Source organism: Pezoporus occidentalis, unplaced genomic scaffold, assembly GCF_034315485.1.
Source record: "Pezoporus occidentalis ecotype Australia unplaced genomic scaffold, CSIRO_AGI_Poc_V1 ctg30, whole genome shotgun sequence".
Taxonomy (NCBI): Eukaryota; Metazoa; Chordata; class Aves; order Psittaciformes; family Psittacidae; genus Pezoporus; species Pezoporus occidentalis.
In genome coordinates, this window is record NW_026914941.1 from 129,226 (window position 1) to 150,268 (window position 21,043).

General features: G+C 52.5%; 1 protein-coding gene across 5 annotated transcripts in view; it reads right to left on the reverse strand.

Moving 5' to 3' along the window:
* Positions 1 to 21,043, reverse strand: part of ARHGEF6 (Rac/Cdc42 guanine nucleotide exchange factor 6) — a 38,629-nt gene that overhangs the window by 5,497 nt on the left and 12,089 nt on the right. For 4 of the 5 annotated variants that reach the window (XM_062627401.1, XM_062627405.1, XM_062627404.1 and 1 more), the window contains 15 exons: positions 19,422 to 19,549; positions 18,825 to 19,026; positions 15,969 to 16,039; positions 14,864 to 14,958; positions 13,328 to 13,423; positions 12,647 to 12,769; positions 11,420 to 11,558; positions 9,213 to 9,272; positions 7,023 to 7,169; positions 6,092 to 6,178; positions 5,070 to 5,148; positions 4,234 to 4,367; positions 3,883 to 4,008; positions 1,267 to 1,287; positions 405 to 498 (listed from right to left, as the gene is read on the reverse strand). In XM_062627401.1, the coding sequence (XP_062483385.1) occupies positions 405 to 498; positions 1,267 to 1,287; positions 3,883 to 4,008; positions 4,234 to 4,367; positions 5,070 to 5,148; positions 6,092 to 6,178; positions 7,023 to 7,169; positions 9,213 to 9,272; positions 11,420 to 11,558; positions 12,647 to 12,769; positions 13,328 to 13,423; positions 14,864 to 14,958; positions 15,969 to 16,039; positions 18,825 to 19,026; positions 19,422 to 19,549 (1,602 nt within the window). The remainder of the gene's footprint in view (positions 1 to 404; positions 499 to 1,266; positions 1,288 to 3,882; positions 4,009 to 4,233; positions 4,368 to 5,069; positions 5,149 to 6,091; positions 6,179 to 7,022; positions 7,170 to 9,212; positions 9,273 to 11,419; positions 11,559 to 12,646; positions 12,770 to 13,327; positions 13,424 to 14,863; positions 14,959 to 15,968; positions 16,040 to 18,824; positions 19,027 to 19,421; positions 19,550 to 21,043) is intronic. The other variant, XM_062627402.1, reaches the window with a different exon arrangement.

Below are 21,043 nucleotides of genomic sequence, written 5' to 3' on the forward strand. Positions count from 1 at the left end.
GATGACAGCTGCCAGGACACCCCTCTCTGCCAGTGAACACCCCTGCAGGGAAAGAGGCTTTCTGTGTTCCCATGGAGCCTGTTCCAGGACCCACTGGCATGGTAAGGGTTTGTCCCAGCTCTCAAGACCTATTTTGGTGCCTGTTGATGCACAGTTTTACAGCAGCTTTTATGTACTTGGAAGTCGTTCCTTGGCTTCGTACCCAGAACAAGACCACCCCCAACCCAAGACCTTGTGCTAGGATGGCAGCATGTCTGGAGATCTGTTGGAGGTTTCCAGAAGCTTCCCATGCTCAGCAGCACACAGGCTTGCTTCCAACGTGGGCATCCCATTGTACCAAGGTCCCGTGGGGATCACTGAGTACAGAGAAGCCTCCAAGAAGAAAAGGAAATCACAACACTCACTTTTCCGGATAACAAACTCTTCATCTGATGGTTTTCTCTCGGTTTTCCTTTTTGGAAGAAACTTCTTCATTGTTTTGGGACTTTTGCTGGAATCCTATAGAGAAACAGACCCTTGTGTTTAACCAGATTAAGGGGCAGCTCTAACAGCAGAGCAGCACAGTTGAATGCAGCTACGTCCTCGATATGCACGACACTTGAGAGAGCTACAAAGCAGACAGTGACAAAGTTGAAGACAAGGATGCTTTCTGCCTTTTCCATGTGCTGGTTGTGGCCCACTGCTGCCTGCTACAGCAGTGGGGATTGCACCAGGACAAGCCCCATAGCCAAAGATTTCAAACACATTCACAGCACTTTTAGTCTTGCTCACGTTGGTGGTCTTTGTTAGAGAACCCTGTAAAGTCATTTATTTCCTTGGCTTGCTTTGATTTCCCATATAAAACAGCTGGCAAATACTATTGCTCCTAAATGCATTCATTTGAGAGTATAAATCCCACACACATACACAGAGAACAAACACATACACATGATGTTAGTGTTTGCTGTCACTCCACAGGTAAGAAACACAAGCTTTTATCTATCTCCTTCACTGAGTTACAAGTCTTGCTGATTTGGAGAGAATTAGTGTATTAGTAGGTTACATGCAATACGGATTTTGAGCAGGAGGGGCTTGCCAGGAAGTTTAAGACCATAATACTAAATCCTTCTGGAGAGTTAACTCAACATGTACTTGCCAGCCACTACTGACTCAAGATAACTCACTGATACAGCCAGGCAAGGGGAGGGTCATGCAAGCACGAGAAGCGTGAACAGGAACAAGCATTCTTTGCCACGACAAGCCAAAGAGAGATGTGTCTACCCTTACCTTTAAGATATAAGACATCCTCTACAATGAATATGCAAAGAAAGAGAAGATGAGTGTGAGAAATTGATGGTTTTATTGACGGGGTCCATTAAATCCACAATTCTAAAACACATTTCAACGTTAGTGATTAATGTGGCACACCCTCCGTACTGCTTTCAGAGCGCTATCGACATGCAAAGGAGCACGGTGGCATGCAGAACTGAAAACATTATATGTGAAACGCATGGTAAGTGGGCATTAATACACTCTAAACACATAAAAATAGAGAACATGCCTCCTTGGTTAGTAGTAGGTTTCTGTAGGTGCTGGTTGTCTCAAACAGTGCTTATAATGCAGGACCCATTGGTACCAGGAATGCTGCAGCCACCCTGCTCGCCTGGCTCCATCCGAGCCCTGGGGTGCAGCTTAGGGCTCAATACCAGCCCTGTGGTCTTCACCCAGCCAGGGTGATGGGATGCTCTGCCCACCCTGGTGCTCCCAGGACAGCATCTTCTCCAAGGGGACCTCCTCGGAGGGAACCTGCCATTGACAGCATCAGGCACCAGCATCTCCCTGCTCTGCTGGCAGGACAGGGAGCTCCTGGACACCCCACGGAGGCTCCCATCCCTGGGATGCTCAGCCCAGGGAGCCATGTGGCTCTCCTACAGGTCTGACCAGCCAAGTCCTGAGCCCTGATGTTACAAACCCTTCACCTAAGGCAAAGCAGGCCACTGCAGATAAAGAAAGAAAAGAGAGCAGAAGAAACCATCTGTAAACCTGGGTTTTTTCCCTTCTCAAACCTGAATCCTGACACAGGGCTTTACGCACAGCACCTGCTCTGTCATTTCAAATGGTTACTGGAAACAGAACAGGAAAAATGACCCAATTTCAATGGAAACAACACGAGTGCCGTGCAGTGCACAAGCAGGCTCTGGGGTTTCCTGAGCACAGCGAGGTACAAGGAAATGCACAAGACTCTGCCAGCCCGTCCTACACTACACTGGATGTCTGAACATCTTATCCAAACTCCCCCACTCACTTCCATGCAAAAAACCTTTGCAACTTTCATTACCCTTCATTACAGGAAGCACGGAGCTCATTTTGTGCCCCACTTTAAATCAAAAGCAGAGAAGTGAAATAGGAGTGATTAGTGATTGAGCACCCGGAGGGAGGGATGAGGAAGATGGAGATCTGCTTGGGCCAACAATTAAGCTTATCTCCCATCACAGGCTCGTGTTCTCCTTTGAGAGTATGGACTGATCCCACTCCGCCTCTGGTGGACCCATTGGCCTTTGGGTTCTCACCAACGTGGCCAGCACAGCCTGCTCCTAAGCAAACCACACAATGGGTCCTTTGATACCTTGCACGCCACCATGCAGCCTGCAGCAGCATCCCATTCTGTCTCTGTGGGGCATAAACCTCATGCCTAGTTGTGACACTAAGAGTTTAACTCCTGCTCTGCATCAGGGGACAACTGAGAAACTGCAAAGGACCGGTGTTAGTGATATCACTCAATAGGGTGACATGGTTTGGTCTGCCTTAGAAATAAGTATCAGCCTTTCACTTTCACACCGGAAAAGTTTCTCTTCTTCTTTGCCTTTCTAGCCTATTTTAATTCACCATGCAAGCAAGTAACAGTTTAGCTTACGTTATGGATCCGGACCATGCAAAGATCAAGGGTCATTTCCAGTCTGCCTGGTTGAACAACTAAATTCCCACAGTGAAATGAGCTCTTTTACTCATTCTAAGAAATCAAAGTAACCCAATGCCATGAGGCTACCTGAAATCTCTACCTGGAGCAGCAAACCCACAGCCCCCTCGGCTGCTGGGCTCTCCATCCCTGACTCCTGGGCCCCCATCCCCCTGGGAGCCCGGGCAGTGATGCTCCCGGTGCTGCTGTACCCAGAAGAGCAGCTGACTCAGAACCAGAGTGCTCATTCAGGAAGGGGAACGTCACCCAAGCTGCTGGTGAGTAATCCCACAAGTTTACCGTGAGGCAGGGAAGGAGAGCGTTGCAGTTGCAGCAGGGGGTGAGAAGCAGAGCTGGGTTGTATTTTGGGGTTCCCCACGCCACCTCCTACCTCCCAGGCTTGAGGTTTCTGTGGAGGAAGCGTTCCTTGGGGCTGCTGCCTCCCATGGAGGCTATGGGTGTGTAAAACACTGAGGTGGGTGGCGAAGGAGTGCTGCAGGAGCCCTCCCTGCTCCATCCACCAAAACACAGGGTGGGAGACATGAAAAACATCAACAGGCTTTTCTCCTCCTCCTCCTCCTCCTGGTGCAGCATTGCTTCTCCATCCTGCAGCACCAGCAAGGCTGGAGCTGGAGCACATCCCAGCAGGGAACCCATGGCTCAGACTAAGGCAGGACGAGGAGAGGATGCAGCTCCACCACCCACCATGGCACTGCCAAAGGAGTCAATGGGACACACGCTGCAGGACCTGCAAGCACACGTGCTCACGCTTCACGTGCAGCACAAAGCCAGCCACAGCGACAAGCGCCCATCACAGGGCTGGGGCAAAGCTTGGCAGAGCCATTGCTCTCAGCATCCCATCAACCTGAGCTGCTGTGCCCCCGCTATGGGATGAGAAACCTGGACACGAGCAGCGGGGATGCTCTGCAGGCACACGGGGTGGTTACCTCTTTGTAACTCAGTGCTGCCGAGGGTCTGAGTGGAGGAGCAGGACGGAGGCAGCTCAAGCTCCAGGGCTTGAGGATTTTGGGGGGTTCCAGAGGCCCACGGGTCTGTCCAGCTGAACTAAATGCCTGGGAAAAGAGATGGGAAGCAGGTGAAGGCTGTTAGCCACCAAGCAATGCAGGGGTGGACAAGAGTTCAGTGGGCAGGATACACATAGAATGGTACAAGAACGACCCAGTTACAAACAGAACTGCAGCATGTGTCTGATAGCTGTACCTCAATATCAAGGTGCATTCCCTCCCCAGCATGAGGGAACGCTGGGCATGGAGCAGATGGGGAGATGAGACACTCACCGAATGAGCATTCCAGGACTGTGTTTTGGAGATGGTGTTGCACGTCCCCTTGGTCAGCCTTTGCAAGTGGTCCAGCCATTCGTGCAGGTCCTGGCTGGTGCTGCAGGACACAGTGATCCGCTCCGTCATGGTCCCTATGGCAGAGGGTGAAAGAACAGTCTTTAGGTAACAGCAGAGACACACAGGGTGAGCTCAGCTCGGCACAGCCACAGGATGCTCCTCAGACTGCAGCGTCTACTGTCTGCAACAGGCCAAGGCAAAGATGTGACTGTGTCCTGCTCCAGGCATCCAGTGTGGGAGCTGCACAGACAGCCGAAGGGAATTGGTGAAACGAATGTGTGAGGCATTACTGCATGTTAAAGGCAAGCAAATGCAACATTTCCATGGTTAACAGGACCCTGACACCAAATGCCAGCAGCACAAACAGCCAAGGCACTGAGCATGAATTGACTGCGTATAGCTGCAGGTGATAAGTTGAAAAGGAAAACTGGGAGGAACATTAGGAAAACTCTTTAATGACCAGAGCTGGCGATAACTGAGGTGCTCACAGCTGCATGGGATGGATGCTGGATGCAGACAGGGCACACACAGCCCAGAGCAGTGCTACTGGGGAAGGTGATTTATCCCATACAGAGCACTGAAGGTCTCCAAAAGCAGCCCAGAGGCAGAGCTGGAGGGCGCTGGGAGGAGGTTGCCTCAACCAGGAGGGAGATGCTCAGGAACATGCAGTGAAAGCACACAGAAAGGGTGGTGCAGGGGTCAGGGCAAGGAGGAGACCACCGGCACCTCCAGTGGCAGCTGCTGTTGGGACTGGGAGCACGGCCTGAGCCACTGACCTGTGATTTCAAACATGTGCTCATTCCCTTCAGCATCTTCCAGCTTTGTCAGTGTCATTCCCGTCAAAGGCAGCCTTCCCTAAGGGAATTGAGGAGGAGTCAGTGTCTGCATCGGGGGTTGTTCTGCTTGTTTTCCTGCCAATTCCTTTCTTTTTAGGAATCGCCATTAAAAACTCCTTTGTAAAGGCTCCTGACTGCAGGAAGAGTCTCCTTGAATGTACGGATCTCCATTTCCCTGCACAACTAGGTCAAACCCTGGGAAGAGGCTCCCATGACAACTGAGTCATTCCCAGCTCATCTTCTACCCCTTCCCTTCACTAGATGCAAACCCTTTGTACAACCAAGTCAGAAGGACCAACTTGCCCTGGGTCTGGGGAAGCCTTCGCTGTGCCTCTGCTCTGCGTGTTGAACTGCCTGCTTACAGATGAAACCCAAAACCCCCAGCCGAATCCTTCCCAAACCTCTCCCATCTCTCCTGGGTATGACAAATGACATGTCAACACAAGAGCATCCTTCTGGAGTGTATTATTGATGGCTTCAGGCAACCAGAGGGAAACCAAGCTCCCAACAGCCTGGCTGCAGCCATTCAAATGGTGAAACTCAAGAAATACAGAGTTTTGGGGTGCCCCATGGAGAGGAAATGTTGAACTCTTTACAGTGGGCTTTACAGTAGTGAAATATTCCCTAGTGAGGGCACAACACTGAAATCGTAGGGGGCAAACCCCTATGGCTGGGTCAGGACACCTTCACATCCACATCCTTCTTGAGGACAGCCCGCAGGCCACCACGCTCTGCAGGTTTTCCTTCCTAATTTCACAGCATTCACCTACCAAATGCTGTTCAACCACCCGGCAGGACAAAGGCACCAAGTGGCCTGGTAACACCAAACCCAAGTTCCCAGCACTTGCATGCCACCAGCGAGGTTTAAGGAAGGAGAGAGGGTTGAATTTGATAGAAGCTATCTGATTTCCTCCCTCACACCCAACGCCTTGCAGCTTCCAATTCAAACTGAGCGTGCCTACCTGATAGATGAACCCACTCATCCGTGGGCTTGCAGACAGCATCAGCAGAACGTTTGAAAACAACAAGAAATAGCGCTCCTCTTTCTCCTGCAGGGACATGAGTGTAGGTTAGGCCAGCCTGCAATCCCTCCCAAGCGGTTTCCTCCAGCAAACTGGACTTGTTGCAGCTGGAATCACAGCCTGGGAGAGATCCCTCCCCATACCCATTACTGGGGCTTTTCTTCTTTACAGCATCTCATTGCTGTCCTAGTTGTCCCTGCATACATCTTTGCCTGCTGATCCTCTCCCAGTCATTTCAAACTGCCTCCTAAGACCTTATGTCCTTCAGCATCTCGCATCCCAAACCAGGCTCTGGGACCAGACCCTACAGGGCTTTGTTTTACAGCTCTTCCCTTCCTGGGGAATATTTGCTACAGCAAGCAAGGAATTCAGTGAGAACAGGCACCTTCCCACACCGAACACGCAGTGTGCATGGCTTTAACAGCACTGGTGAAGGCCTGTGGTGTGATGCTCCAGGCCCAGCAGCACAGGAATCCCTCCAGCTATTTCCAAAGCACAGTCAGCTCTGGAGTGGGACGTCACAGCATCACAGGAAGTGCAAAATGGTTATGGTAATGCATACTTCGAAGTCACTCTCATTTCTCAGAGTCAGTCACAGGGGGGAAAGGGGGAAATGAATGTGCTATATGACACTGAGATGCTCCTGCTTGAGGAGTGCGTCAGCAAAGACCTGAAGCTAAGTCACCAGGGTGCCTGACTCGAAAGACATGCACAGTCCCGTTGCGTAGCTCTTCTCTGGCTGAAATGATTTGTTAGCATTGCTTGTCAGTGCTTTGCTGGCCTGGAGTGAGAGCAGCTGCTGCCTGATGCCGTGAGCAAAGGAGTATCTGGACACAATGCCTTTAGGCAGGAGGAGGACCACTGCACTCACCTCGCTTCCCCCACACTGCACCATAACCTGGGACATGTAGATGATGCTTCCCATCGTTTTTATGTCCTCTCCTTCCCAGCGCTGGATGGATTCGGAAAGGATCTGCAGCTCGAGTTGTTTCCTCTTCCTCAGCTCCTGGCACTGTGTCTGGGAATGGCAGGGAGAGGCTTCATTAGCCAAGAGGGCAGGAGCAAACTCAAATGATCCCAACAAAGACGGGATGCTCCCACAACCACATGGGCTCAGGGCTGGTCATGTCAAGGGATAGGCAAAACCTGCTTGGGTGCTATTACACAGAGCTGGTTACAGATTTAGTGATCTACGAAGCACTGAACACATGAAAATGTCACCCTGCACTGAGCAAGCTTTTCTTTCCAAACCAGTGCCACCTCTGAGAGCACAGAGTCACAGTTTCCAAACCCAAGACAGCCACAGGGTGACAAGTCTCTCTCTTTGCTGGTGCTCACAGAGGTTTTGCCCATTTTGCCCAAGCAGCAAAGAGAGTTTTTGTTGCAGCAATGCAAAACCCCTGTGAATCAGTTGGGGGGGGGGGGGGGTGTTTTGTAACCAGAATCTGCAAACCCAGCAGCAGGCCTTGGCGCAGTGTTCCAGCAGAGCAGCCCAAAAAGAAGGTGCTGTCATTGAAAGGACTGCACCGATGCTCAGCAGCTGGGCACTGGAACAGCTCCATGGAGCCGCCAGTCCTTCAGCAGCTCTCGGCAAGCAGAGGACAGCACTGATGGAACAGACAGTCCTGCAAACCCAAGCAAGGCTTGCTTTAACTGACCCTCTGCCAAGGGAAAGCAGCTGCTAAGCCAAACCCGGGCTCAGTTTTCACCAGATACTTGGGTTTTTCCAAAGCCCTGTTCCTGGCAGAGATTCTCCTCCTTTCCCAGCTCAGTTTCATACAAACTCTTTGCCTCCCCAGATCTTCAAAGTGAGACACTGCACTGGGGCTAGTTTGAATGTACGCATTTGAACCAAGCTGCGGGGGCCTCCTCTGGTTTTGCAGCTCCAAATCCAACATTCCCAGGATGCAAATCCATATAAAATCCACACCAATCCATCACAGCTTGTGCAGAGGCACCACTGCAAATCACAGCAGCAACATGGTCCGTCCCTGGTCCTACTGTGGGACCAGGCATCTGTCACGAGGGGCATCTCTGCCCATCTGACCTCAGATCCGCACTGAACCTCTTCAGTTATCTCATAATTACATTAAATTACTCAGCACCCAAGTGCACATTTCAAGTAAACCCATCCATTGCTTACGAGCACTCCTGTAGATTAACATCACCTTGTAACTTCACTGAATTATTGCCCTATTATCTACCAGAACAAATGGAAGGGGAGCTGGGTTTCTAAGTAAATGTAACATAATCACCCTTTCCTGTTTTCTATGAACTTTCTCCTCCCCATCTTTTATCTGCACTGCTAAGCACCGAAAAACCTGCATCTGCAGTGCTAAGGAAGGAAGCTGGACCACATCTGGAGTGGTTGGAGTGAAAGGTATTCAGGCCACAAAGTGAGAGAGACTACAGCTTCCTTAACAACTGAGGAAAGCTTTGCTGGGTAAAAGCTTTGTGCATGTGGGTGGCTTTTCCCCCTCTTTTTCCTCTCAGTGCAGCAGGACTTGGAGGGGTGCAGGTAACCCAGCTCCCAGGAACAGGTCTGTTAGCTCGGACTCAGCCCTTTGCTTGCTCTGTTCCCCACAGCAAAGTCCATATAGCAATATGGTCAAGGTCTCCTGACACCCCTGGAGCAAAAATCCTCTACAAAACCAAAAGTCACCCGATGGGCACCAGCAGTTGAGTCAGGCAACCCTGGTAACCTTTCACAGCTCATCTCAGTGAGCACGGGGCGCTCTGGATCAGGGTATGGAGGCAAAAGGACATGAAAGGGACCCTGTCACCACCACCACCCACATGTGGCTTTCTGCCGCGGGGCACACCGAGCATCCTTCATCCCTTCATCCCTCCTGCTGGGAGCACGGAGCCGAGGTGCAATTGCTGGGAACACACAGCCAGAGGGGCAGCTCTAGACTTGAGACTTGAGATTAAGATGCTTTAAACCCCATCTTTTCCATTCCAGAAGACTTATTTTGTTTCTAATGGAGGAGACAAATGTCAGGCTTGACTCATCCAACACAGCCCTGAAACGGAGCGTGCTATTTTAAGAAGTGCCACCTACCGCAAGGGACTTGAAGGATGTGAGGGCTTTCAGAACCTCTTCGTGATCTGCATGCGCCTCCTAGTGAAGGGAGAGAAGAAGCCTTCAGCCACCGCCACCACCAGCATCATCACCCTGTGCAGCACCCACTACCCCAGGGCATCCAGGGCTGCAGAGCCCACAGGGGGGATGCAGGGCAGAGGGGCCGCTGGAGGGGACAAAGCCTCCCAGATACCTTCCTCACCACCCAGGTCAATGGGATGTGGTTTAAAGCAACCATGCAATTCATTAATACCAATTTCATGAGTGTAAAGTGGGCACAGCAAGAACAGATGTGATTTCATTCAGGACAAACTCAGCTTGCAAAGAAAATCAATGAAACCAGGCAGAGGTGTAGGGTGGATTGCTGGTTTCACCTTCAGGAAGGAAACTCCCATTGGCATGCACGGTATTGTAGCCATTGCCCCATCAAGGGTGCCATTTCCATGAGCATCAATGGGACCTTCACCTCCAGGCTGAAGGCAGCAGAGAGCTCCTGGCTGAGAGGGGAAAGCAGGATGCTGCCCCTTATCTCTGACTGCAGCTGCATGCTAGTGCTCTCCTAGCACCTCCTCCTGGATCTAGGGCCCCACAACATAAGCTCTTCACCATGCAGGCAGGTGTCCAGCTTGTGATGGAGCAGTCCCTGCAGCTGTCAGGGATTGCTCACCTCTGAATCTGGGATGAGGACTACCCTGTTTCCAGCTGCACAGCAGCAGAGGGAATGCTCTGGTACACTCGACACTGCATACATCTGCATTGGACACATCCATCCTCCTCCCACGGCATCACAGCTTAAACCTCAACCCTACTGATTCATGCAACAAACCTCCCACGCTCGGCTTAGAAACTAGGAGGAATAGGTGATGTGTGTGTCCCTGAATCCACTGCTGAATCCCACACAGCATCCTGTACAGAGCACACTGTCTGCACAGGCATGGTGGCTGCAGCCACGCTCAGCTCAGGCCCTGCAGCCTGGTGAGAGCAGGACAGGTCTGTGATGTGCATACAGTGCTCTTACACCCTATGCCAGTGCCTCAGCACCCTCACAGGGAAGAGCTTCTGCCTAAGAGCTCATCTCAGTCTCCCCTCTGGCAGGTTAAAGCCATTCCCCTTGGCCTGTCCCTCCATCCCTTGTCCCAAGCCCCTCTCCAGCTTTTCTGCAGCCCCTTCAGGCACTGGAGCTGCTCTCAGGTCTCCCCTTCAGGAGCCTTCTCTTCTCCAGGCTGCCCCAGCCCAGCTCTCTCAGCCTGGCTCCAGAGCAGAGCTGCTCCAGCCCTTGCAGCATCCCCGTGGCCTCCTCTGGCCTCGTTCTAACAGCTCCACGTCCCTCCTGTGCTGCTGCCCCAGAGCTGGATCAGGGCTGCAGGGGGGGTCTCCCCAGAGCACAGCAGAGGGGCAGGATCCCCTCCCTGAGCTGCTGCTCACGCTCTGGGGGTGCAGCCCAGCACATGGGGGAGTCAGGCTGGGATGTGCAATGAATGACCCTGGTGAAGTGTGCTGAGTAATTAACTCTGGAAGAGGGAAGAAGCAAACCCAGCTAAACCCAGACTTTGTTGCTTCTGTTTCCTTCACCTCCTTAGCCCACCCTCGGGGTTTACATGTTGCAGCATCCACAGGCGAGGAGCAGAGCTCCATCAACAGAGATCTCTACAGGAGAGGGGAGGAGACATGTCCTGAAACAGATCTGCCACTCGCTGAGGGTCTCTGTGTCCCTTTCCTGCTCCCTCTGCTCCCAGGCACTCACCCAGTGTCTGCCCCGGCTGCCAGGTCTACCTCTGCCTCCATCCCGGAGCCCGAGCCTGGGGTGAGGGCTGGGAATGTGCCTGGGAGCAAGTGGCACCGGAATGTCATGAAATGGAAATAAAAACAGTGATTTATTAACTGCTGTGCAAATAAATACCAGCTGTGGCCTGACCCTCAACTCTGCTTTTACTTGGGCTGGAAATAGCCCGTCTCTGAGGATGGGCTGGAGCAAAGAGCAGGCGATGCCTTCCTGCAACATCCCCGACTCTTCCACTGCTTCCTCACTTCTAATCTGAATGGTAGCTAATATCCCCCGGAGGTGGGACACCTCCTCGGAGGGGTAGTAAGTACTTGTAGCAATGTGGTGCTTGAGCAGTTTGAGGTGGAGGGGGCAGCATCAAGGGGCACATCCTGCCCAGCAGCCCCCCCTGCATCCCACCTACCTCCATGTGCCGCTCCAGCTCCTGCAGCAGCGTCACGTATTTATCCAGCCTCAGGAAGGGTTTGCTGAGGCTCGTGGTCAGGATGAGAATGCCGGGGTTGGCCGCACCCTGGCTCTCCATGAACTTCTCCAGCTCATCACTATAAATAGAGACAACAACAAGGAGGAGGAGGAGGGCTCGCCACCGCCAAGGGCTGCGTTCTGCTGCCTCCCACACTCTCCTCATGGCCAGGGCTCTGCCTTTCCCAAGGCAGCTCAGCTACTCACTTTGAGCACCTCAGCACCGCAGACCCGGCAGGGAGCTGTGAGCTCCCAGCCAAGCAAGACCCTGCTCCCCAGGGATGCAGGGGAGGTGCTGTGCTGGAGGATGCTGCAGCAGCGCACTGGGATGCTGCTGGGAGCAGTGATGCAGGTGGTAGCACAGACATCACCCCGGAATACATGGCCTGTGTGTGTCAGCACATCTGCCAAAGCTGGTTCTTGGATTGATTGAAGGAAAGGGGTCAGATTGAGGAACCACATGAGTGAGTCATTTACAGGAGTCAGGTTTTGCGCTGGGCTGAATCAAAGCTGGATTTGGGGAGGTAAGTAAATACATTGTGAGCTCCCATTGCTGAATGGGAAGGCTTAAACAGTATGGCCAGGGGTTCTGGTTTTCCTATCACTGCAGGGAGGACAGCTAAAGTGCATTAGAGATGACACAGATGTATGCCTTTGGCTTGGCATGCTCTTTAGCACGACATGACTCAAATTCAAGTGGGACATGAAGGAAGATGGTATTACTGCTACGTACCAATGACCCTGCAAATCAACTATGTGCTTGAACAACTGACAACTCAGGTGACTGGGTGACTTGATGACCACCCTCCTTTTGCAGTGATGTGCTCCACACACCATAGTGCCACACGGGAACACACTCTCCTGTGTGAGTGGGTCTGAAAGCAAGCAACAATCATAGGAGATGCTACTGCAAGGGCTGAGATTGCCTCTGTTCTACTGAAGTCCTGTATGGGCAGACAGGAGCTGTGAACACAAGCAGCACGAGTTGTGTCCATGCTGGAGCTAAGAGCCCAAAGCCCCAGCAGTTTTCCCAGCAGCAGGATCCCATGTTATCCACTTGCTCTATTGTCAAACTACAGGTCAGAAGCCACACGAAGCCAAGTGTTAATGATAAAAGGAACATTTTAAAGGTAGGATTTCAGCCTCCATCTTCTGCTCCATCACTCACCTGTGTTGTGTGAGCACGTTGACTGCTGAGGGGTGGTTAGCACAGTAGGTCAGGTACAGGGAGCGGAACTGCGGCATCAGGTTCATGAAACAGCCTCCCACACGCTGCTGGTTCTCGGGGAGCCTGTGGACACCAACTCGTCATGTTAAGCCTCTTGCTCTGCACCCTGCACCTACAGCACCCTCAGGGATCTGCCCAGGGGCCACTTGCTGCACCAGGACATTCCCAAGCCACCATGTAACTGCAGCACAGAGCAGAATACCCAACGTTCCCAATATTCAGTCTCTTCCCCATCTGCTTTCAGCCCTTCCAAAGGAGAAGCAAGGCTAAGGCTGCAGACATCTGCTGCTTCCCTGTGGGAAATCATCACCCTTAATAACCTGCTCTTTGCCCGCTGGCAATCCCTACCTGCCAGGTCTCCCACCCTGTTTGTGTCTGCACCTTTGGTCTAGGTACACTTCCATGTCAGGTCTGGTGACACTCTCATTCAGCAGATGCCTTAACAGTAGAGATGTCAGCACTTCTTCTACCTTCCCTCCTGCCTCTTCAATCCTGTTATTCCCTGCTCTATTTAACAAGCCTAAGACAGCAGCCAGGAGGAACATTAATGAACAGGTCTTTCTATTATTTTTAGCTGCAGTTTAATAGCTTAACCACCTCAGTGCTATGGCATGAGCTTACTTTGCAACTTCTTCCAAGGCTTGGTTCAGTGTCTGCTGGAATGCAGAGATTTCTTCCATGTTTCCCAGCAACGACGCGATGTCCACAGCACTGAGCCTAAAAGAATCAAATCAACAAGGAGCATCAGAGAGGGGTCGCTCCAGGGAGCATCCCTCATGGTATCTGTCCTTCCAGAAAGACCCAGGAATTTCTCCTTCCCTGGCTACACCATCAGACATGGGAAAATCCAAACCCCACGATGTGCTACAGACCACAGCGTCCCAGAGAAGATGCCTGCTGCCAAGGATTATTTTAATTGGATTTTAATCACTTAATCACACTAATCTGCTCCCATGTTTAGCTGTCTAAGAGACACAGACAGACGGGATTTCAGGCAGGGGCGGGGAGGAAGGTGTGGACACAGACAGCTTTGTCTGCAGGGATTCACGCTGTGCGGTTCCCTGTGGCAGGAGGGTCCTGCAGAGCTGCTCCTTGGGTAGGGCTGGCTTTGTTCCTTGCAAGAGGTGGATTCTTCCTAGCCAAAGCTTTATGCATGTGCTTCCGAGAGAGCCATCCCCAGAGTCCCTCTCGCACCACCCTCATTTGCTGCCTACAAGGCTGAGAGCACGAGATGTTTTCACAGCTGAATATATCCCACATGGAGATCTGGGGAGGGAGGAGAGGTTTAAATACAAAGGCCGTAAGACACCACTGCCCCATCTCTCCAGGCTGGACCACACTGCTCTTTGCCTGTGATGCTCTGGAGTAGCCAGTCCCCCTGCAGCGTGCTCAGCCACAGGGACCCCAGCCCCAAACGCAGACACAAGGACAGGGTCACTGATGGCACCTTTGGAAGAGATGAGTGAAGCTGAAGCAATGCAGGAGGTGAAGATGTTGCACCAGGGTGAGACTGTCAATGGGAACCTACTGATAGGCACCAGCATGCTGAGTAAGCACAGGGCGGCGTGTGCTGCCTCTCCCTGGATGGGAACACATCAGCTTCTTCCACAGGTAAGCCCTGGCAGTGTCCCTCCTGGTGCTGCTGAGGCCCTAAGGGATGGCAGCACACTCTTCCCAAGCATGGAGACACTTAAAAGCTGGTAGCTGTGCAGATGGGAATGCAGGAAGAGGGGAGTCACTTCTTGCCCAGCAGCAGTTTGGATCTAGCAAGAGGCAGTCTGACCACCAAGAATACACGGGATCGTGCACCAAGAGAGGATGAGGAGGTACCCCCTGGGGCTGAGAAGTCACACCAAGGCAGACGGCAAGGGGAGAAGCCATGCAAGGTGCACCACTGGGAACACGCATGGTGCAACAGCCACACAGAGGGTTTAACAGGAGGAGCTGCCCATCTTGAACACAGCCCGATGCCTGCAGCACCTCTGAGGAACAGGGAAGAGCAGGAGCTACAATGTGGGGGCTATTGTGGTTCACGGAGAAGCTGTGAGGCTTTACAAGAAGAGCAGCAGCAAGCCCTCAACATCCATAAGCAGGGAAGTAATGAGCTCTGCTCTATTTTACGGGGTTCTCTGCACCTCGGATGCCCTTATAGCTTACTTATCGTAAGACTGGAGGGGTCTTAAGTAAGTTCCCAGAAGTGACTGTAGTTCCTTCGCATAATCTCGCTCTGTTTCCAGAATGTTTTGCAACACCTAAGGGTGAGAGACACAGCACTGAGTACATCCTTGTGCCAGCGACTCAGGAACACGACATCAGCTTCATAGCAGGGAAAGCCTGGAAGTGCATTTCAAGCCCATAGATTACATTTGCTGACGCAGACCCCAGAACGCTCAGGACTGGGAGTCCAATCTGGGGATTTGACTTTGGAAACTGGAGCAGGGCTGGAAAGGGGGTGTTAAAGGCTGCTCCTTCTCTGGCAAAGCGCGACGACAGCGTCAGCCCAGCTCCGAGTTCACCTCTCAGCAGCCAATTCATCCCTGGCCAACCCCTGCCTGCATGCTGCCGCTCAGCACTCAGGTTTCTCGGTGTGGATGAGCCTTGGGGACAGAGGAGGTGGTCCCCAGCTCTCTGGACACAGCATTTCTGCTTCGCTTTGCTTAAACGCATTTAGACGCACTGATGAGCACGTCCCACCTGCGGCACGGAGAGCCGGGGACGTTCGCATGCAGGCGTCTCAACTCCCTTGCACTGCAGGAAGGTGCCTGCCCCTCTTTGCCAGACCTCAGGCTGGTGAAGGAGGTTCCTCCGTGCCTTCTGCAGCCCCAGTTCATAGCCCAGCCCAGGCAAACAAGCCAGGCTGGGAGCTGTGGGGCCGCCCCATCTCCAAGGCACAGGCAGGGGTGTAACATCCCCAACCAACCCCAGGGATCAGAGCCCTCATCTGGCTTCCTTCATGCCCTGCCGTTATCTGCCCATCAACACCCTGCAGCCCACGGCAATGACTGGAACAGAGACATTGTGCTCCCCAACATCCATCTCAAAGCTGCCACCTCCGCTGTGTTATCCCTAGAGTCTCTCCTCTTGACATCTAGCAGCAACTTCCATTCATTGTCTCGACAGGGAACGGCAACAACCGCATTGAACTACAGTCATGTCCCCAGTTGTTACCAACTGCTCCAATGATTTCTAAGGGAAGGAGCCACTTCAGGAGCCTAATAATACGCTGCTTATTAAAATGTATGATCAGCACTTTGGAACTTACCACCGGGTAATAATTCTTTGTCAGCTGAGTGCTTTCAAGTCCTTTTAATGCTTTGGGAGAGAGCGGTTTATCTGCACATAGAAAAACACATCAGTAGATGACAGTGCACAGCTCGCATTGTCCCGGCAGGGAAAGTCAGCACCACAAACATAGCATCACCCCCGTGAACACAGCCCTTCAGCTGCAGGGTGGTTTGCCTGCTTCAGAAGAACCAGGAGCAGCTCAAAGCTGTGCATCTGAAGGGGGTTACAAGGATGCTTGACATCATTTCACCCATCAGGGACTGACGGGTGACAAGGTCTAGTGTGAGGCGTCCCTGCCCATGGCAGGGGTTGGAACTGGATGATCTTAAGGTCCCTTCCAACCCAAACTGTTCTATGATTCTGTGACAGAGCAGCAGCCGAGTGAGCAGCACTGCACAGCCCCTGCCAGCTCCCTTACAGGTCTGCTCTGAAATCCCTGGCAGCAGCCCTGTGTCTGGCACTGTTTGGAGCAACAGCGTAGCTCCAACCAGCCCACAAAATCTGGGGTTTCAAACTGGCTGTCTATCAGAAATGCTGGATCTGGTGTTGTGTTCCAGGTGATCCACAGGGCACTTGATGCCAATACCCACGGAGGGGCTGGACCCTGACCCCCACATCATTTGTGATGCAAAATCCTTCTCTGAATGAAGGTAGATTTGAATAAACCTGGAAACCATCAAATCAGGGAATGGTTTGGGTTGGAAGGGACCTCAAAGCTCCTCCAGCTCCAACCCCTGCCACGGGCAGGGACCCCTTCCACTGGAGCAGCTTGTTCCAAGCCCCTGTGTCCAACCTGCCCTTGAACACTGCCAGGGATGGGGCAGCCACAGCTTCTCTGGGCACCCTGTGCCAGCGCCTCAGCACCCTCACAGGGAAGAGCTTCTGCCTAAGAGCTCATCTCAGTCTCCCCTCGGGCAGGTTAAAGCCATTCCCCTTGGCCTGTCCCTACATCCCTTGTCCAAAGCCCCTCGACTGCTGCTCCATCCAGCCTCCCCCAGCCTGTGTTTGTGCTGGGATTGCCCCGACCCAAGGGCAGGACCTTGCCCTTGGCCTTGTTGAACTCCAGCCTGTCCAGGCCCTTCTGGATCCCATCCCATCCCTCCAGCGTGTCAACTGCATTACACAGCCTGGTGTCATCAGCAAACTTCCTTCTGCATTGCTAAGTCCCACCGACAGCAATTACTTCCACACTGATAGCACGGGAGAAGCTTGAAATTGATAGATGCAGCCCCTGGAAAGCACAGCTTGATGCACTGTCTAATCATTGCCCTTGTAGAGCTCCCTGTCACTTCCAGCCGGGAGCTCTGTGCCTCATTTAAAGCCTCGGAGCAGCTTTGCTCCACACAGCATGTCATTCCCACCCAAAGGGCACTCTTAGGACACAGTGAGGCACAGACACTGCTGATAAACTCCATTCAGAGTGACAAGTCCCACACCTGGGAGGTGAGGGAAGCAGCTCCCCAGGGCTGCAGCCCCCAGTCCTGGGGCAGGAGGGGGGCAGCATCCATCCCTGCATCCATCATTTGCAACAGAGCCACGTGTCCTGAGCAAGCGGAGAGCAGGGGAACGAAGGAACCAAGCCTCCTCCCATGTGAAATGGTGCTGGAGAGAGGATCTGGAGGGAAAAGCTGTAGGGATGGGGTCCTCCACCCTTGGCTTCAATGAGGTGCTGTTATTTCACGCAGCTCCCATCGGATTCCCCCACAGGACTGAAGTTTGCTCTCCTTTCTTAATAACGTTCCTCACTGACTTCATTAGTGATTCCTGGGTTGTGCCAGACAAGACTTCAACCCGCTGCAAGGCCTGCTCCAGCTCAGACATCATTTCCCAAGGGGAAACAGTGGGAGATGGGTTATCCTAACAACGACTTTTTCATGTCGAATTAAACAAAACCTGGCCTCATTCTGAGCAATCGCTGCTTTTATTCTTCCTTCCTTTGCTTTTGTGCTTCCAAGTGTGGGAGCAAGGATGTCTAAAGGGGCTGTACGCTTTGCAGACCATGTGTTAGAGGCCAGGGCTGATCCTGAGCCATAAACCCAGCACCGAGCACACAAGAGGTCTCTGTCCGGGGTAAACCCTCGAGGCACATTAAGGAATTAAGTTGAATTTGGTAAAGAAACAAGTTTTCTGTCACACAACGGCCTCGGAAGCACAAGGGGGTGAGTGGTTTGAATGGATACGTAAGGCTACAGGGGCTTGCTTCCTGTCATCACCACCCCACATCTGGTTAAAATCACATCGCAGAAGGGAAGGACACTCAAGACAAAGCTCAATGAAGGTCGATGTCACCACATGGATCATCCCTCCCTCTTCCTTTCTCAGTATCACAGCAGAAGATGCATGGGGGGGGGGGGAAATGCACTATGTGAAACCAACCGTGGCTATGGACAAAAGGGAACCGTTCCCTGGGGCCATAAAGCGTTGTTGGTTGGATAGGACCGTGAGCATCCATTCCAGCACTGCCAGAAACAGCAGGATCAAACACAAACACATCTCCTGACTGAGGTCTCTAACAAAGAGCTAACACCGTGCTCAGGCACTGGAATAACCTGGCTGCCTCCCAGGACAAAGGGGACCAACGCAGCCATCTCTGCCTGCATCCTCTGGCAACACCCAAGGAGCAATCGAATGGGGAATAGGGAGAAGCAGCTCTCAAACAACTCACGCACAAGGCGAGGCTTTACGTTCTAGCCCCATTCATCCTTCCATTAGCCCTGATGCTTTAAGGATGCAAATGGTCCTTAATAAATAGCAGCAATTTCCCAAAGGCACAAGGCTCTCCACTGCATTACAGCGCTGTCATTCGATCAGCCCCTGGAAGCAATGTGCTTACCGGTGGATTTGATTTCCCTGACGTAGTTGCTTGGGAACCAGCCTGTTTTTCCATTCAAGGTCCCTTCCCACCAGCCCCCTTCTTCAACACGGGTGACATAAATAATGTCTCCTTTGTTAACGGAGAGCTCGTCCTCATTGGTCTGCTTAAAGTTGAACCTGGCCTTTACCACCAGCTGATGGCTGCCATTCTCGGTCATCTCCTAAGGAAAGAAACATGGGAAAACATCAGTAAGTAGTCCAAGAAAGCAGAAAGCACGAGGACGAGGCATTGTTCTGCTTTGTTGTGACAGCTGGAGTTCCAGTATTGCTCTTGAGGACAAGCAATAATGGCTTTCTGTTGTGTAAGCAGTCCTGCCAGAGGACCACAAGCATGGATTCAGCTTCACAGGGCAATGGAGAGCAGACAGGAATCGCTCACCTCCTGTCACGCAGAGGAGCACTGTGGTTTGGAAGAAGCCACCATCCCCAACCAAGGCAGCGAAGCCGTGATGGAGATGAAGGGAGAACAAGGCTGGTGTGCTTGACCCAGGGGTACTACTCACCCCCCTCTACCCCGCCGCCATCAAACCCTTGGGAGATGTTAAAGAAAGGATACCACGGGCTTGGATTGCCTCCTTAGCACCCTCGCTGACTGGGAAGCTGCACCGTTGGAGTCCGTGTGGGCACCTGCAGCCGCGGAGCTAAGAGAGGATAGATGTGAACATGGCCCCTTGGATGGCTGATCTGCTGGAGAGGAAAACAACAGCCGAGATTTAGCCAACTGTCCCCCATTCCTTCTACACCCCAGCAAAGCAAAGCCACACATCAAATCACGGGATTCCACTGAAATGCCCCTTAAAAAGCCTTTGGGCTTGGTCAGCCTGGAGAAGAGAAGGCTCCTGAAGGGGAGACCTGAGAGCAGCTCCAGTGCCTAAAGGGGCTGTGGGAAACCTGGAGAGGGGCTTGGGACAAGGGATGGAGGGACAGGCCAAGGGGAATGGCTTTAACCTGCCCGAGGGGAGACTGAGATGAGCTTTTAGGCAGAAGCTCTTCCCTGGGAGGGTGCTGAGGCGCTGGCACAGGGTGCCCAGAGAAGCTGTGGCTGCCCCATCCCTGGCAGTGTTCAAGGGCAGGTTGGACACAGGGGCTTGGAGCAAGCTGCTCTAGTGGAAGGGGTCCCTGCCCGTGGCAGGGGCTGGAGCTGGAGAAGCTTTAAGGTCCCTTCCAACCCAAACCATGCCATGATTCTATGTGAAAAGCAAATGGCAAATAAAAGCCCTGGGAATGAATAATTCTTAGACCTCAGGATTTGTCAGCCAGTTGCAGTATTTGGGGAAGTCCAACACTGGAATTAATCCATTAAATCATTCAGAGAGGAAACTGCAGGAAAAAAGAATACTTGGTCCAGTGCTGCCCAATGGGGAAAGCTGCTGGGCCCTGAGCAAGCACTGCTCGGGGAGGAATGCTGGACAGCCGGTCACACAATCACTCCTCTATTCAGATGAGTCCTTCTGGGTTCATTATACAGCTGAAAGAGGCTGGGCACCATCCTGATCCCTGCCCATGGCCTGCTGCCATCAGCCCTGTGAGAGAGGGATTCAGGCTGCGCTGAGGAAGGAGAGCGGTGTAACCCCATGGAAGGGCTCAGAGCATCATCTGCAGCTCTTGGAGTTGCCTCTCTGACATACCCAAAGCTCCTCACTTTGCACACTGGGCTTGTTTCTCAGCCCCAGAACCCTGTTTAGATGCTGTGGAGCAGGAAACACCTGGGATTCGCCACCCAGTAATTCCCAGTGCTTCTCTGCTACTGTACCTCGCACCACCCTGTGGGGCAATGCTCCTTCCTATGTGTCATGGTCCACAAATGAAGCAACAGCAGATACCATCATCCTGGTAAGCTGGGAACAACTGTTGAGATTTGCCTTGCAGCTTCTTTGTAGATTTAAGAGCATTCCCTTATTCCAGAGCTGCCGTTTTCCACCTGCACTGTGGACCTGGCATTGCCATGGGCCTCCAAAGGGGACCAGAGAGGAATGGTCCGCGGGCATCGCTGTGCTGCCTGTGCAAGTCCCCACATAACGTTTGGAGTTCTCCACTGGAAACGTTGCAAGAGGAGAGGGTGAATCCAGCCCCAAAGTGTGCTCAGGAACCAGCAAACACAAGCTCTAAAGCTGCTGTTCCCCCATTCTCCTCCAGCCTGAACATCAACATGGAAAAACCATTCCGGAGGGGAAGTCT